Source organism: Prunus avium, chromosome 1 (genome assembly GCF_965620075.1).
Source record: "Prunus avium chromosome 1, drPruAviu1.hap1.1, whole genome shotgun sequence".
NCBI classification, from domain to species: domain Eukaryota; kingdom Viridiplantae; phylum Streptophyta; class Magnoliopsida; order Rosales; family Rosaceae; genus Prunus; species Prunus avium.
In genome coordinates, this window is record NC_142284.1 from 6225716 (window position 1) to 6239178 (window position 13463).

At 37.8% G+C, this 13463-nt stretch overlaps 2 protein-coding genes and 1 pseudogene across 3 annotated transcripts; 2 read left to right on the forward strand and 1 right to left on the reverse strand.

Moving 5' to 3' along the window:
* Positions 1 to 4316: 4316 nt before the first annotated feature.
* Positions 4317 to 5826, forward strand: LOC110758389 (endochitinase EP3-like; annotated as a pseudogene). Its single transcript, XR_015826307.1, has 2 exons — positions 4317 to 4811; positions 5258 to 5826. The product of XR_015826307.1 is annotated as an endochitinase EP3-like (transcript).
* Positions 5827 to 8127: 2301 nt separating this feature from the next.
* LOC110758390 (endochitinase EP3-like) lies at positions 8128 to 9465 on the forward strand. The gene is made up of 2 exons (XM_021960252.2): positions 8128 to 8611; positions 8845 to 9465. The coding sequence occupies exons 1-2, from the start codon at positions 8182 to 8184 to the stop codon at positions 9243 to 9245; spliced, it is 831 nt and encodes a 276-aa protein (XP_021815944.1). The 5' UTR covers positions 8128 to 8181; the 3' UTR covers positions 9246 to 9465.
* Positions 9466 to 9566: 101 nt separating this feature from the next.
* LOC110758391 (uncharacterized) lies at positions 9567 to 12178 on the reverse strand. Its single transcript, XM_021960253.2, has 3 exons — positions 11615 to 12178; positions 11387 to 11516; positions 9567 to 10184 (listed from the first exon to the last, which is right to left on the reverse strand). The coding sequence occupies exons 1-3, from the start codon at positions 12053 to 12055 to the stop codon at positions 9964 to 9966; spliced, it is 792 nt and encodes a 263-aa protein (XP_021815945.2). The 5' UTR covers positions 12056 to 12178; the 3' UTR covers positions 9567 to 9963.
* Between the last annotated feature and the right edge of the window lie 1285 nt (positions 12179 to 13463).

Here is a 13463-nt window from a genome sequence, read left to right on the forward strand (position 1 = left end):
ATAAAAACTAAAAACAGTAATAAATAGATTACTTTTCCCGTTTGGTTCAAGGGAAAGAAGGCTTAGGATTAGGAAATCAATTGTTTTTCTATGTTTGGTAAGTCTATGCATAGGAAATCATTGCCTTGCACATGGGAAAGTAAGGGGAAAGTGAAGCCTTCCTTCTCCCTTGGGTTTTGTTTTCCTCATGTGAAAGTTTGGGAAAATGAGCCAATGTTAAATACACATTTTTCATGATTATATTGTCCTCATTAACAATTTAGAATTACAATATAATATTATTATATTATTTTTTTCATTGGAAAAACTACATAAAACCCACCATAACTATATGGTTATTTTCAAGTTCATACCCAACTTTAAAGACATTTACAAGTACATACTCAAACTCCCGGAAAACTTACAAATTGCCTCCACAAATTGCCCCCATCATCAGTTTAGTAAGACTATTAAATGCTGATGTGGTGAATTGGGTTCCATTTTTTAATGACGTGGACTTACAGGTGGACAAATAAAAAATAAAAAATTATGTACATGTTAAAAATAATTTTTAAATAATATTAAAATCATTAAAAAATGAGAAAAAATCCTATCTTACCCAGCCAACCCTCTCTCCCTCTTGACTCAACCCCGCCTCTCAGCCACCCCTCTCTTGTCGCCCACCCCCAAACCCAACTCTTTCTCTCTCCTTCTACACATTTTGCTGCCGAGGGATCCTCTATCTTAAAGTGGATCTTCGTAAAATGCATGACCAACTCCTTAGGGCCACTGCTTATGATTTTCTCAGTCTCTTTGGTGATCTCACCCTTGATCACATAGACTTTGAGCTCGTCGATGCCAGTAAGTACTTAGTTTCTTTCATTTTTGATTTCAAGATTTCAAGATTTGGGTTTTAATTGTTCCTTGGAAAATTCTTCTTTTTCAATATTTCTGACATGGAAGGTTTTTTTCTTCTTCATTTTTTAATCGTTTTAATATGATTTAAAAATTATTTTTAACATGTACATATATATATTTTTATTTGTCCACCTATAAGTCCACGTCATTAAAAAAATGCAACCCACATTCGCCACATCAGCATTTAACAGTCTTACTAATGGTTTGACTGACGATGTGGGCAATTTGTAAGTTTTCCAGGAGTTTGAGTATATACTCGTAAAGGTCTCTAAAGTTGGGTATGAACTTGAAAATGACCCTATAGTTTGGGAGGTTTTATGTAGTTTTTCCTTTTTCATTTGATTTCATATGGGTATAATTGGACAATTAAACAAACTTTGTTTTACATTCTTACACAAACCAAACATGTGAAAGAAAATAAAGTGGTATTTCTTAGTTACTTTCTCAGGATTACCAAACATGGTAATTAATGAATCTTCATTTTCCATCCCTTGGAAAATGACATGGGAAGTGATTTCCCCTTAAATCCGTTTTGTGAACCAAACGGGGGGTTAGGTTTTAAATTTATGACTTTTCTCATCTCTCATCTGTTTTATCTTTTATCTTATCTCTCATCTATTTTATCTTTTATCTTCAAAAGTCCAGTCAATCGATGGGGCCCCTGAGTTGTTAGTATTTGTACGATGGACGGCATGACTTTAGCTTAAGAAGGTAAAGTAATCAGAGCTTGATTAATTATCACCGAAACCAATTTGCACGTCCCACATGCAGGTCTTGACTCGAGTCATACGCGATTTCTAATAAATGTAAGTCGGAAAATGAATTTAGGGAAGTTATTATGTGCATTTCAAACTCTATGTTTCTTTATAAATATCCAACAACAAATCTTAACCTTCATTATCATTCTTCACTAAGCGCTTCACCAAATGGCTTTCTACAATACAATAACACACCTTCTAAGCCTCATTGCCCTAGTGTATGTAGCTGGAGAAGTGCTCAAAAATTTGACAGCACAAAGTTGTGGCTGTGCCCCAGAGATATCTTGTAGCCAGTATGGCTACTGCGGCAGCGGCGATGATTACTGGGGCCAGGGTTATAAAGAAGGCTCTTGTACTAGCAGCGGTGGCAGCACAACTACCACACCAAGGACCAATGGTGGTGGTGGTTCGTCGGTGGCTGATGTTGTAACCCCAGAATTATTCAACAAGATCATTTACAAGGTGTTTAGCCCTAGTTTTTACATATCCAAAATAAAAGCTAATTGGTCCAAGTACATGATTTGGGCTTTAATTGTACATGTGTAAGTCAAATAAAAGGACATGGGCCACTTAATGGGCAGAAGCAGAAAAAAGAGGGAATTATCTCCCAATTGCGACAATTACTTATAATTTTTTTTAATAAGAGCTATGTTTTTTATAAAAAATAAAAAAGTGAAGGGCAAAACAAAGTTTTATTGGGATTTATTGTTCGAGACACACATGTAAATAATTACATTGGTGAACTAGGTTTGTTCTAATGCTTTTCTCTTCTTCATTAGCACGTATTGTTTAAATTTGAATTCATTTAGATACTGTAAGGACTAAAGCTACTTCGTTTTGCCAAAAAGATTGTTATAATGGTAGACATTTCAAACTTGGAAGTTCTGAAATTGTTGCAAAACCAGGGAATGGTACTGAGGAAGATAAGGAAGGAGCTCTTGCTTTAGCAAATGCGACAGATGCGACAGAGAAGGCTCTGCAATTGCATGACAACCCTAATTCTATAGTGAAAGGAACAGCTAAATCTATTGCAGTATTTTTAGCCACTCGATCCTATCAAGGTCTAGATATACAATATGCCAGAACCATATTTTATAGGGAGAAGTAGGAGAGGGCAGTAGGGAATGAAGATGAGAAGAATGGGCATGAGAAATCATGATCAAAAATTAGAAAAATGTGGAAAGAGTGGTTAAGATGAAGACGTGTTAGAAAAATTAGAAAAATTAGATGTCTGGAAGGCAACAGGTCTAGGCGACCGCCCGAGAGGGGACATGTAAACGAAAGAGCATACTCTTGATGTCTCCCTTGCAGCATGGAGTGCATCCATATGAAACCGAGACTATGTAACAAAAGGGGATTCTATTTCTTGCTTGCATTTATTAACTGTCATTTCTTTATCTTTTTCTCATCTACATTGTCTTCATGTCTTTAACCTAAAAGAAAAATTGCTTTGCCCCTCTGCTACTCCCAAACCGGGTGCATCTGTAGTAGTAATTGGTACGAACACAATCCAATGGATTGATATCAATCTATGCCCTGGTATAGAAGAGTGAATCCATCAATCTAACGACTACAAAATCGTGTTTGTACTAAGTCTATTTCGTGCCATAATTTCTATTTTCTCTAGTTAATTACAGCAGAACTGGCTTTTGTTTCTCCTACGCCACATGACTACGAACGAAATTGGATTGTTAAAAATTTTAGGGAAATGATTTCGGTACTTGAAAAAAAGGCTTAAATTACCTTATGCAACGTGAGATTTGAAGTGTGGAAATTATCTACAAAAAAGTTATTATATTTGTGGAGCTTAAACAAAGCACATGTACTACAAGTCTACAAGAGAGGAGAAGATGATTCGAATTCGAAGCTTCAAAAGTCCAGTCAATGGATGGGGCCGTCTGAGTTGTTTGTACGGTGGAAAACATATAAACTGGATTTCGTGTCCTGGACTCCATGACTTCAAGAATTTTTTTTAAAATCTTTTATTTATTTAAAGAACTTGGACTTCGTAGAAATGGGGCTTTTTCTTTGGGGTCAGGAAGTCAGTCAATGGAATACGTGTTCTCTCTGCCATCGATGGGGCCGCCTGTGTTTGCCTCTGCTTTTGGGTGAAGAAGTCAGTCAAGTCTTCATTCATAATTTTTTTGAAATTGTTAAGATACCTACTGTGGCCAACAAAATTCACGAACTTGCTTTAAGAATATTAAGATAACAATCATTTAACTGAGTAGACAAATATATTCAAATTCAAGTGATGATTTTTCCAGGGATCATCTTTAAGGAATACCAAAGAAATATACTATTCGGATCATAGAAAAACAATGCTATATAAGTTCTACAACAATGTTCCACATATAAAGGATAAGTTCTACAACGGTGTTCCACAAATAAAGAATCCTCAAATGAAGCTTTTGTGAGTAGGTAAACGAATACGAGCTTTATTAATTATCCCCGACAAGATTATGGAACACCATGGAAAGTCTCCTGCGCTAGTAGATTTAATTTGGGAATCCAAAGAAACCAATTTGCACGTAACACATGCAAGTCGACGTCAACTCAAGTCATACACGATTTCTGATAATTCATGTCGGAAAATGAATTTCTAGGGAAGTTATTATGAGCATTTCAAACTCTATGTTTCTTTATAAATATACAACAAATCTTAACCTTCATTCTCATTCTTCACTAGCCCTTCACCAAAATGGCTTTCTACAATACAACAAAACACCTTCTAAGCCTCACCGCCCTAGTCTTTGTAGCTGGAGCACTGCTAAAAAATGTGACAGCACAAAATTGTGGCTGTGCCCCAGAGCTATGTTGTAGCCAGTATGGCTACTGCGGCAGCGGCGAAGATTATTGCGGCCCGGGTTGTCAACAAGGCCCTTGTACTGGCGGTGGTGGCGGCACACCTACCACACCAAGCCCGAATGGTGGTGGTGGTTCGTCTGTGGCTGATATTGTAACCCAAGAATTCTTCAATGGAATCATTAACCAGGCTCCTTCAGACTGTGCTGGGAAGAACTTCTACACCCGACTCCCGAGATGGTTTTATTAACGCTGTCAACTCATATTCTAACTTCGGTAGACTTGGTTCGGTTGACGAGTCTAAACGGGAAATCGCAGCTTTCTTTGCTCATGCCACTCATGAGACTGGCTGTAAGATATTCCTTTCCTTTCCTCTTCATACATACAATCTGACTTGTGTTAATAGTATACATACATGCACAAATTATAACTCCTTAAAAACGTGCATATGTTACAAGTTGTGAAATTATATGTTTCACTATGTGCAATAAAAGCACGTTGTATTATATACAACATTTAGCAACACGTTGTCGAAATGCGTTTAGTGCATATCATGTCTGAAAGTTCTATATAGTTGCTAAATATTTTCCATGTATTAAGCTCCACAATTTCCGAATGAATTTCCTTATTATGATATGCACAGATATTTATGTCAAATAGTTTATAATCTATAAAAATTCAAAACCCCTATTTCTCATATAAAAATTTGATGGGTCATATATATTGTCACCATAAATAGAACAAACAAAAGAAAACACAGATGAACATAACAAAATCACTTTTTCTTTTTCGTTCAGATTTTTGCTTCATAGAAGAGAAAGAGGAGACTCGTCAAACCTACTGCGAGGCAAGAGCAGACTATCCATGCAACCCGAACAAACAATACTATGGGCGTGGACCATTCCAAATTACGTGGAATTACAATTATGGACCTGCTGGAAACAGCATTGGCTTAGACCTTTTAAACTCTCCAGAAACCGTGGCCTCAGACGCTGCTGTTGCATTCAAGACTGCCATTTGGTATTGGGTGGGAAATGTTCGTCCTGTTTTAAGTCAAGGATTTGGAGCCACAACTCGGGCCATTAATGGTGATAAAGAATGCGATGGTAAAAGACCTGACCTAGTTCAAGCCCGGGCCGCCTTGTACCAGAGTTATTGCAGCCAACTTAATGTTGATCCTGGCACTAATCTCAGTTGCTAGAGAATGAATAACCTATAAAAGAGATTATCGTTAATTGCCTCCTTTCATATGATATATATCAATATATCATGTTTTTTTTTTGTTCCCAAGCTAGCATGGAAGGAGGGGACTACCTCCTGTTGTGTACACCCATTGAATAAATAAAGACTAAATATTTGTATTGAATGTGTTTTTCGTCATTCGCTATGGAGGAGGATGAGACAGAATTATATTAGGTTGTCTCAAGTTTGTCTTCTGTGTGATCGAACCCGGGTGCATTTAGGGGGAAAGGGGAGAGTTTTGGCCTACTTTTCTACTGTGATGCCACCCCATGTGCTGTATTGAATGTTATATATACTATTGAAAATTGTTGGAATCTTTGTGAAGTCTGTTTAGCGAACATTTGTGATTGGTTTGATATGAATATGAGATTAGTTGTGCTGAGGACCTATTTTCTTCTAAATTTGTTTATATATCGGCTTCTACCCTAACTTGGGAAAGAATAAATACTCCTTGGCAGTAAAGATTGCTTGGAGTACAATTCGGGCTAATTACCTGTTTTAAGCAACTAGGAACCCCAATCAAATAAGGTCATATAAGCCACAATTTGACTCAAGAAAAATTCAGGCCCAAACATAAACAAAATCGCATATTATTTTAGCACGAACAGTTCCACATCACTGTACCCTCTAGAATCTTGGTATTTTCACATAGCTCTTTCCTGTCTTCCAATCTCTTCTCCCGATTTGTCATTTCTCATCACTTTCTGTTGATCCACTTTTCGGCATCGAACCTAAATTTCCCTCTCATTTACTCAAACAAAGTTCCCAACTTTCTTCTCCGTCTCACTTCTAATTGTTTGAATCAAGTTGAATTGCAAGCAGAGAAAGTAAATTAAGGTATTAAAACAAAGCATTCATTCATAACCTTCCCGAGCTCAGATATTGAGATTTCTTATAAGAATTGCCAATATTCCTAGAGTCATGTCACACTAAACAGATGATAGAACTTTCTAACTTCTCAAGAGAAAGGGAATCTAGAATTATTCTAACGAGTCAAAAAAGAAAGAGCTATGCTATAGTCAGTCACTTGTGCGAGATTAGGCCATTTTTTTACCATTCATTATTGTGGGACACAAATTTGATTAATGGTCAGAAATTGCACCCTTGTTCTTATTTATGTTCGTCTTTCCTTCGAAGTCATGATCCTTTGTTGTTCCAGTGTTCCTATTGTCAGTTCATATGGTATCAGCTTCTCATTGTGGATTGTGTTGGCACTAGTTTGCCATGCACCTCTTTCATTGCATGGTCTGTGGATCACTCGAACGAGAACCAACTCTCTTCTGTAATCCATGGTTCTGTCTTGAGGCAACAGTTTACTGTATATGAAATCTAGCTGATTTATCCTTTTCAATTCGAAAACTACTTCTGCTAAGAATGTTATTATAAGATATTGGCTGCTTTAATTATGAAGTTGAATTAAGTCTGTTTGTTTTGTTTGATCTAATCAGATCATATCGCAATTTTGTTCATATGTTGACCGTTAAAAGTCCTGTGGAAGAAACCAATTTGTACATCCTACTTATTGCAAAGTCAAGGCACATCCATATTCAAACCATACACATCCTCTAAGATATGCATGTCCACAAAGAATTTATAGGAAAACGATATATATATATGAGCATTTCAAAACTCTATGTTTCTCTCTAGAAGTATATTTTGTACGATGGACGACTTTAATAAAAATCTTCAGCGGTCCAAAGCTTAAAAAGCTTGGACTCGGTAAAAGTTGGCAGAACTCTTTTTGTTTTTTTATCTTGTTTTTTCTTTTGAGTTTGTCAGTCAATGGAATAATGTTTGCCTTTGACTATTGTAAATAATAGTAGCTTTTAATTTCAGCTTAATCCATTCATTCTTTGCCGTGTGAAGGTTTCAGATTATTAAAGATCTTTTTTTATTTATCACATAGGAAACTTTCACTCCACAAAAGGCGAAGAAAACATACAACCAGAATTACTGGGTTCAGGTGCAGTTTGAAACTGGGTTCAGGTGCAGTTTGAAAATGTGGACTCGTTAAAACCTTGCCATAAAAAACCCAAAGAAGAAAAATCGATAAGGGAAAAAGAGTACCACAACACTGCATTACAAAGACACCTACTCCTATCCATTCTCTACATCTTTCTCCAGCAAAGACATTAACTAGACTCTATTGGCCTGTGAACAATTTGGTGCATGAAAATTTGTGTTTTTAGCTCAAGTGAGATCTGGGAATGAGATATTGACTAATTGACCGCTGATACTGCCGGACTTTTTCTCCTCAACATATGAAATCATATCTCTTCCAGGTAAGCAAGCTAGATTGATTAAATGCCTAATTAAGTATCTACATTAATAAGATTATTGACCATGAAAAGTCTCCTAGAGATGCATTCTAGAAACGAGTTTCTGGGAAAGTTATATGAACATTTCAAACTCTGTTTCTCTATAAATAGGCAACAAGAACAACAAATCTTAACATTCATTCTCATTTCCCTACACCAAAATGGCTTTCTACAATACAACAAAATACCTTACAAGCGTCATTGCACTAGTATTTGTAGCCGGAGCACTGCTAAACAATGCGACAGCACAAGATTGTGGCTGTGCCGCAAACCTATGTTGTAGCCAATATGGCTATTGCGGCACCGGCAACGATTACTGCGGCCAGGGTTGTAAACAAGGTCCTTGTACTGGCAGCGGCGGCACACCAACCACACCGAGTGGTTCATCAGTGGCTGATATAGTAACTCCAGCATTCTTCAATGGGATCATAAGCCAGGCTTCTTCAGACTGTGCCGGAAAGAACTTCTACTCTCGAGGGGGTTTTCTTGACGCTGTCAACTCATATTCTGACTTTGGTAGACTTGGTTCGGTTGACGACTCTAAACGCGAAATTGCAGCTTTCTTTGCTCATGTCACTCATGAGACTGGCCGTAAGATATTCTGTTCCTCCCTTCTCATATATACAATGTACACCTGGTACAAAGATACATGCACAAATATGTGTTTATATATATTTACATGCTTTACCATGTCACTCCTCTTAGGTAGTAGAAAAACGGATATTCACCTGCTTTCTTTTCCACACCCTGCGTTTTCTATCTTACATGATAACAGAAAGAAAACACAGATGAACCTAACAAAAACATTTTTTCTTTTGGATCAGATTTTTGCTACATTGAAGAGATAAATCGCGGAACCTACTGCGACACAACCCGAACAGACTATCCATGCAATCCCAACAAACAATACTACGGGCGTGGACCACTCCAACTAACATGGAACTACAATTATGGAGCTGCTGGAAACAGCATTGGCTTTGACGGCCTAAATTCTCCTGAAACCGTGGCCTCAGACGCTGCTGTTGCATTCAAGACAGCCTTGTGGTATTGGATGAACAATGTTCGTCCTGTTGTAAGCCAAGGTTTCGGAGCCACAATTCGAGCCATTAATGGTGCTGTGGAATGCGATGGTAAAGAACCTGGAAAAGTTCAAGCCCGGGTCAACTATTACAATGATTATTGCACCCAACTTAATGTTAATCCTGGTGGTAATCTCTATTGCTAGAATACTAAAGTTTATAATAGGCAGAGATATTCTTTCTAGACATATCAAAGCTTATTAATTATTTAGATAATGAATATATAAAAGGGCAATCTGATTATTAGTTGCTCCCTTTCATATGATATATCATGTATTATTTTGTTCCCAGCCATGGAAGGAGAGGGCTAGCTCTCCTGTTGTGTACTCCACCCATTCAATAAATAAAGGCTGAAGTTTTGTGTTGATCCTCATTTATTGTCTAATATATATGTGCACAGTGCTTAGAATGTTATCAATTTTGGTTCCCAAACTGTTTGTAGTTGGTTCTTTTTCCAAAATAAAATCTGCCCAAACTGGGGAACTAAAAAACTATGGATGAGAGAATTTGACAAATAAACATAGAAACTGAGCAAGCGACATCCGCCCAAGTGTGTTCATTGAGAATATCTGTGAACTAAAATGCTTATTACCACAGAATTTCGGATCAGATTCACAAGAGATACGAAGCAGACCCAGTTTCTTCCTCTCTTTAACGGCATCCTTGACCGCCACTCCCCATGCTCCCTCAGCAAAAGATAAAGAAACCCAAAAAGGCGAAAAAAGAGGGTGAAAACTCTATTGCCCCGTCCTTCACAGCCATTACAAATCAAAAGATATGTGGTCGTAAACATGTTAGCTGAGAAGGGATAATGATGCCATCAAATTTTCATGATAATGCACAGCCAAAATCCAACCATAGCAGTTATTTAGTTTTCTTTTGTTCAGAAACTCTAGCTCCCATGATCTTACAAACAGGCTCATTTTTTGACTGAATAAGCTTTAGAGTCGGATGAACCTTGAGATCTCCCATTAATATCTTTTGACCGACATCCAACTCACTCAGATCCACATCAATATATGGAGGAATCACATCTGCAGGGCAGAGGAACTTTACAGTCCTCTTGATTGTATTTAAGTAAGCACCTGCCAAGCGACATCAATAACTAAAATTAATATCCAATAATCACGAAAATTTCCAGTATATAAGAAGACACATATATGTTCAACATATAAAAAATTCAAGTCATTTCATGATTTGTAGATGAGTCGTTCATCAATATTGAATCATAATAAAAATCTGTCAGGAACATTTCTGTGCAACTGTCTCAACTTTATAAATCTGCCATAAATTAAATGAAGAGTTCAATTAAAGAAACATAAGAAAGTCTATTTTATCACCTTATTTTATCATGGATTAATACAAATTACGAAATCATCGTAGAATAGTTCAAAACTGAAGAAGTGAACAACGATAAAAATTTATGAATACTAACATGTACCTACAATCTAATCCTTAGGCTGAAGATAAAATAGTCCAAAAAGTGCTGCTTATGTGATTATCCTTCTCCTTAGAGCATAAAGTTGAAAATTAAAACCATTAAATACAGTGTCTTAGAAATCCTAGTTCACAAAATTCATGCAAAATAAACATTAGGTGCCAGCCTCAAAGGTTTAAGTATAACTATTTGAATTTCTAAAACACTGATCCAGAAATTATGGGAAAAAGAAACATATAAGCATTACTCTTTCCCGATTTCAACTTTATTTCACTATCATGTAAGATCAAGGGCAAGATGAAGAGTTGGATTAAAACAAGGAGTTGAAAGGAATGTGTACCATAAACATGATGTACATAATCTCTGCAGCGGAAAAAGCAGCGTTACAATCATATGACCAGGGAGATTTTTCTTGTTATCCTATAATATATAATTTACCAAGACAACAAAATGAACCTAGATTTGTCAACACCAGGAGGTAAAGTTTTCTAATTGTCTGATGTCGAAAGCATAGAATAGAACACACACAAGTACATACATAATTGCATGATCATTGAATAAAACAGAATATCAAAAACAACACGCACACCTTTAGGCAGAAAGCAACATCAAAGACATTGAATCCTTTTACTGTAATACATTAACGTTGAGTTGGACCGGATAAAACTAAATTTCTTTTGAGAAACTAATTCATCTATCAATAACTTAATGTTATAATTTTTTGATGAAAAACTAACAACCTCCATTCAAATTTAGCCAAATTATCAAGAATATACAAAGATGTATAGTTGGAATTAAGAATATGTTGCATCTGAAGGCAGTCACACCCTTGTATGCATTCAAATTTACCTTTCTTCAATCCAGGAGAGACATCATCTCCTCGAAACACAAGAGGAATGTCGACTTTCAACAAAGCATGAGAAGGAGCCCTTATGAATGTCACATTAAGCGGTGCGTCCGTGGCCGAGTGCAAATGAATCTAACAAACAAACAAAACCCCAACATCAAATAAACCCTAACACACCAAAAACAAAATCAAATCTTCTGAAGATAAACAGAGTGCTGAGCAGACCATACCATGCGAGGCAAAACGCGGACCCTCTCAACGATGTCGTCTTCAGAGTCGAAGTCGGAGCGAACCTCGAGGTCGAAGAGCCTGGAGAGGAAGAAAGAGCGGCCGACATGACCGACGAGTTTTCGGATCTGGTTGGTCCGTACAGAGATGAGGCGCTTGTTGCCGCCATGCTGGCCGTCCTCTTGCTCGAAGACGATGCTGGGGACACGGCCCGCCTTGCGCTCTTTGGCAGAGATGCTCTTACCGGAGGCGGTGCGTGGGACGGCGAAGATGGTCTCGGCGTATTTCGGGTCTGGTCTCGGGAAGGTGGACTGAAAGTCGGGTTCGAGCTCCGGTTCCGGTTCCGGGTGGAGCAGAGCGGCTGTGGCGGATTGGGCGTAGCGTCGGATTTGGAGCTGGAGGGCTTTGGTTAGTGCGGCGGGGCGCTGCCTGTGGAGGAACATTTTGGTGCCGGCCTAGAGTGAGAGAGGAGCTCTGGAGACGAAATGTAATTAATGGGGGTTTAAGAGGGGCTTTTCTTTTTTTCATAGTGCAGAATAGAATTGCGGCCGTTGCTTTGGAGTTGAGATCTTCTCGCCCCAATTCCTCTAAAATCCCCTGCGTCTCCTATTTGAGATGTTGACACCTGTCCACTAACTCCTCCAACCCTCAATACCATCCGATCAGATTAGTAAAATAATATATAAAAAAAAGGTAAATTTCACTATACTATTCGGAAGTTTACGAATTTCAACTCTTACTATCTAGAAGCATCTTCAAGGGATTACTCGAATGAAGTAGGGCTGGTCATTTATACTGAAAACCCGACTGAACCGGCTGAACCGGACCGATTTTGGTGGGTTGGTTTGGTTTTTTAATTAAAATTATTGAAATTGGCAAAAAAACTAGCCAATCCGATGGTTAATCGGTTTGAATTTTTTTAAACCGTCAAAACCTGAACCGGACCGCTTCTATGTAAATTGTCTAAAAATTCAGAGTAAGTGCACTAATGCAGAATCAAACTCCGTCAAGAGTGCAGATACAAGGCCCAAATACCATTGGACTGGTGCATCTTCTTGTGGAATGTGTGTATGATTATAATATTTATTATAATCTAAAAGAATTAAAAAAGCATTTTTTTTAAAAAAAGGTTAGGTTTCCCCTGCCCCACGAACTCTCCTTTTCCTTTTCTTTTCTCCCAACCGTCATTCCTTCTTTCTTATGTTCTCTCTCCATTTTTTCTTATTTCTTCTTCCTCCCGCCACTGCTGGTTGCATCTTCTTCTTTCCTTCTTCTTCTTCTTCTTCTTTTCTTCTTCTTCCTCCCCACGAAGTGGTCCTCAAGCCCTCAATCTCAGTTCAATCCTTTGCCATCGATGCTCGCCGAACCAAATCGCACCGCACCGACTTCTCGGCGTGCCAATTGTAGTCGGTCTTACATTTCCTCGGCGCGGCGGCGGTCTCCAAAATAGGTACCCCGATGACCTCCGGTTCGGTGGTCGGCAACTCTTCCAAGCCACGGTTATCGAACCATGAACACCCCTAGAATGAAGTAAGTAAAATTGTACTTTAACAACTTATGTAGCATGTGTTGCTTACCCATTTGTCTCATCAGAAAAGGGTCATAAGGGCATCCTCAATCATAGTACCTAAAAGAGGACGCTAACAAATTGATCGTGGATAGAATCCCATTTAGAGCTTCAATGGAACATTATGGGTTATAAAGGTATATTCCACAAAATGGGTGTTGTATAGTTGGGGCTCTAAAATTTTTTTTTTGATGTAATTTGGTTTAGGTGGTAATTTATTTTTGAAACTTATTTTGTTTTAATATATATTTAAACTATGTTATTTTTTTTTGGAGCATTTCAAC